The sequence below is a fragment of the Oryzias melastigma genome, unplaced genomic scaffold (genome assembly GCF_002922805.2).
Source record: "Oryzias melastigma strain HK-1 unplaced genomic scaffold, ASM292280v2 sc05698, whole genome shotgun sequence".
Taxonomy (NCBI): Eukaryota; Metazoa; Chordata; class Actinopteri; order Beloniformes; family Adrianichthyidae; genus Oryzias; species Oryzias melastigma.
In genome coordinates, this window is record NW_023422263.1 from 1 (window position 1) to 1,449 (window position 1,449).

Here is a 1,449-nt window from a genome sequence, read left to right on the forward strand (position 1 = left end):
CTGGTACTTGGAGAACATCTATCCCGATTCCCAGATCCCGAGGCACTACTACTCCCTAGGAGAGGTACACACACACAAACACAGGAGCACATTAGTCATTCTGCGCACATTTCTCACCGTGACATGTTGATTTGGTTCAGATCCGTAACGTGGAGACAAACCAGTGTCTGGACAACATGGCCCGCAAGGAAAATGAGAAGGTTGGCATTTTCAACTGCCACGGCATGGGAGGCAACCAGGTAACACAGGAGGAGAGAAAGTGGTTCTCAAACATGTTAATATCTGAAAGATGCTTTTTAAAGTGGAGCATGTCAGACAGAAAATGCTGCTCTGCTAAGAAGAATGCTGTTATGGATTTTATTCTAAAAACAAATGCTTGTTATGTAATGTGCAGGTTTTCTCCTACACGGCTAACAAGGAAATCAGGACAGACGACTTGTGTTTAGATGTGTCCAAGCTGAACGGACCTGTCATGATGCTCAAGTGCCATCACCTTAAAGGCAACCAGCTCTGGGAGTACGATCCTGTGGTGAGTGGGCCGGATTATATCAACACTTATAGCAACCCGAGCTGCAGTGTACCAAAAAAAAAAACCCATGAGGGAGTCTGTGTCTTGTTTGAATCCACATGTATTAATGAACTCCTGCTGACTGATGACTTCTGTCGTTCCCTGTGTTTCCGCGGCGCAGAAGCTGACTCTGGTCCACGTCAACAGTAACCAGTGTCTGGACAAAGCCAGCGAGGAGGACAGCCAGGTGCCCAGCGTCAGAGACTGCACGCACACGCGCTCCCAACAGTGGCTGCTCCGCAACGTCACGCTACCAGAGGTCTTCTGACCGCGCTGCACACCCTGTCGAACCCACACGCCGCGGCCCGGACAGAAACCACCACAGGAACGGCCGCGTTTACTGAGTTCTGGCCCCAGGAATAAAGAGACTTCCCACGAAGGGATCCAGGAGGAGAGGAGGATGGATTGGATGGTACTACCTCTGCCAGAAATCAGGGAGAGGTGTGTGTTCAAACCTCCTCAGAGTGAACAGAGAGGAAAGACTCCCTCTAAAGAGCTGTTTTACACTTCTTACTTTTTGTTTTTGTTTTTTTTTATGAGATATCAACCGCAGAGAGCTAGGGACTCCTGTGCATAAGAACGAGACTGAACGCTGGAGTGGAGGATCTGCTCTCACATCTTCCCTGACAGAAAGCGGTCCAGCCCTCAGCTCATTACCTAACGTTTACTGACTGCCTCCGATCAGAGTGTGTGCACTTAACCCTGTGTGTTTTAGGACCCTGTGCTCCGAGATGAATGTATGCCTTGAAGAGGGGACTGAATTCCTTGTTGACTTCTTCTTCTTTTGTTTTTTTATTTAATTTTGTAATGCGCTATGATAAAGCGTGCGTGCACATGTGTGTCAGAGCCCCTCCTACGGTCTTTGCAGCAGCGTCTGTCTC

At 48.8% G+C, this 1,449-nt stretch overlaps 1 protein-coding gene across 1 annotated transcript; it reads left to right on the forward strand.

Annotated features, from left to right (window-relative positions):
* Positions 1-4: 4 nt before the first annotated feature.
* On the forward strand, positions 5-1,414 carry LOC112139847 (polypeptide N-acetylgalactosaminyltransferase 1; the record flags this gene model as incomplete). Its single annotated transcript, XM_024262684.1, has 4 exons — positions 5-64; positions 141-239; positions 395-529; positions 690-1,414. Coding segments are annotated over 4 exons (441 nt in total), but the record flags the coding sequence as incomplete, so codon positions are not given.
* Positions 1,415-1,449: the final 35 nt, after the last annotated feature.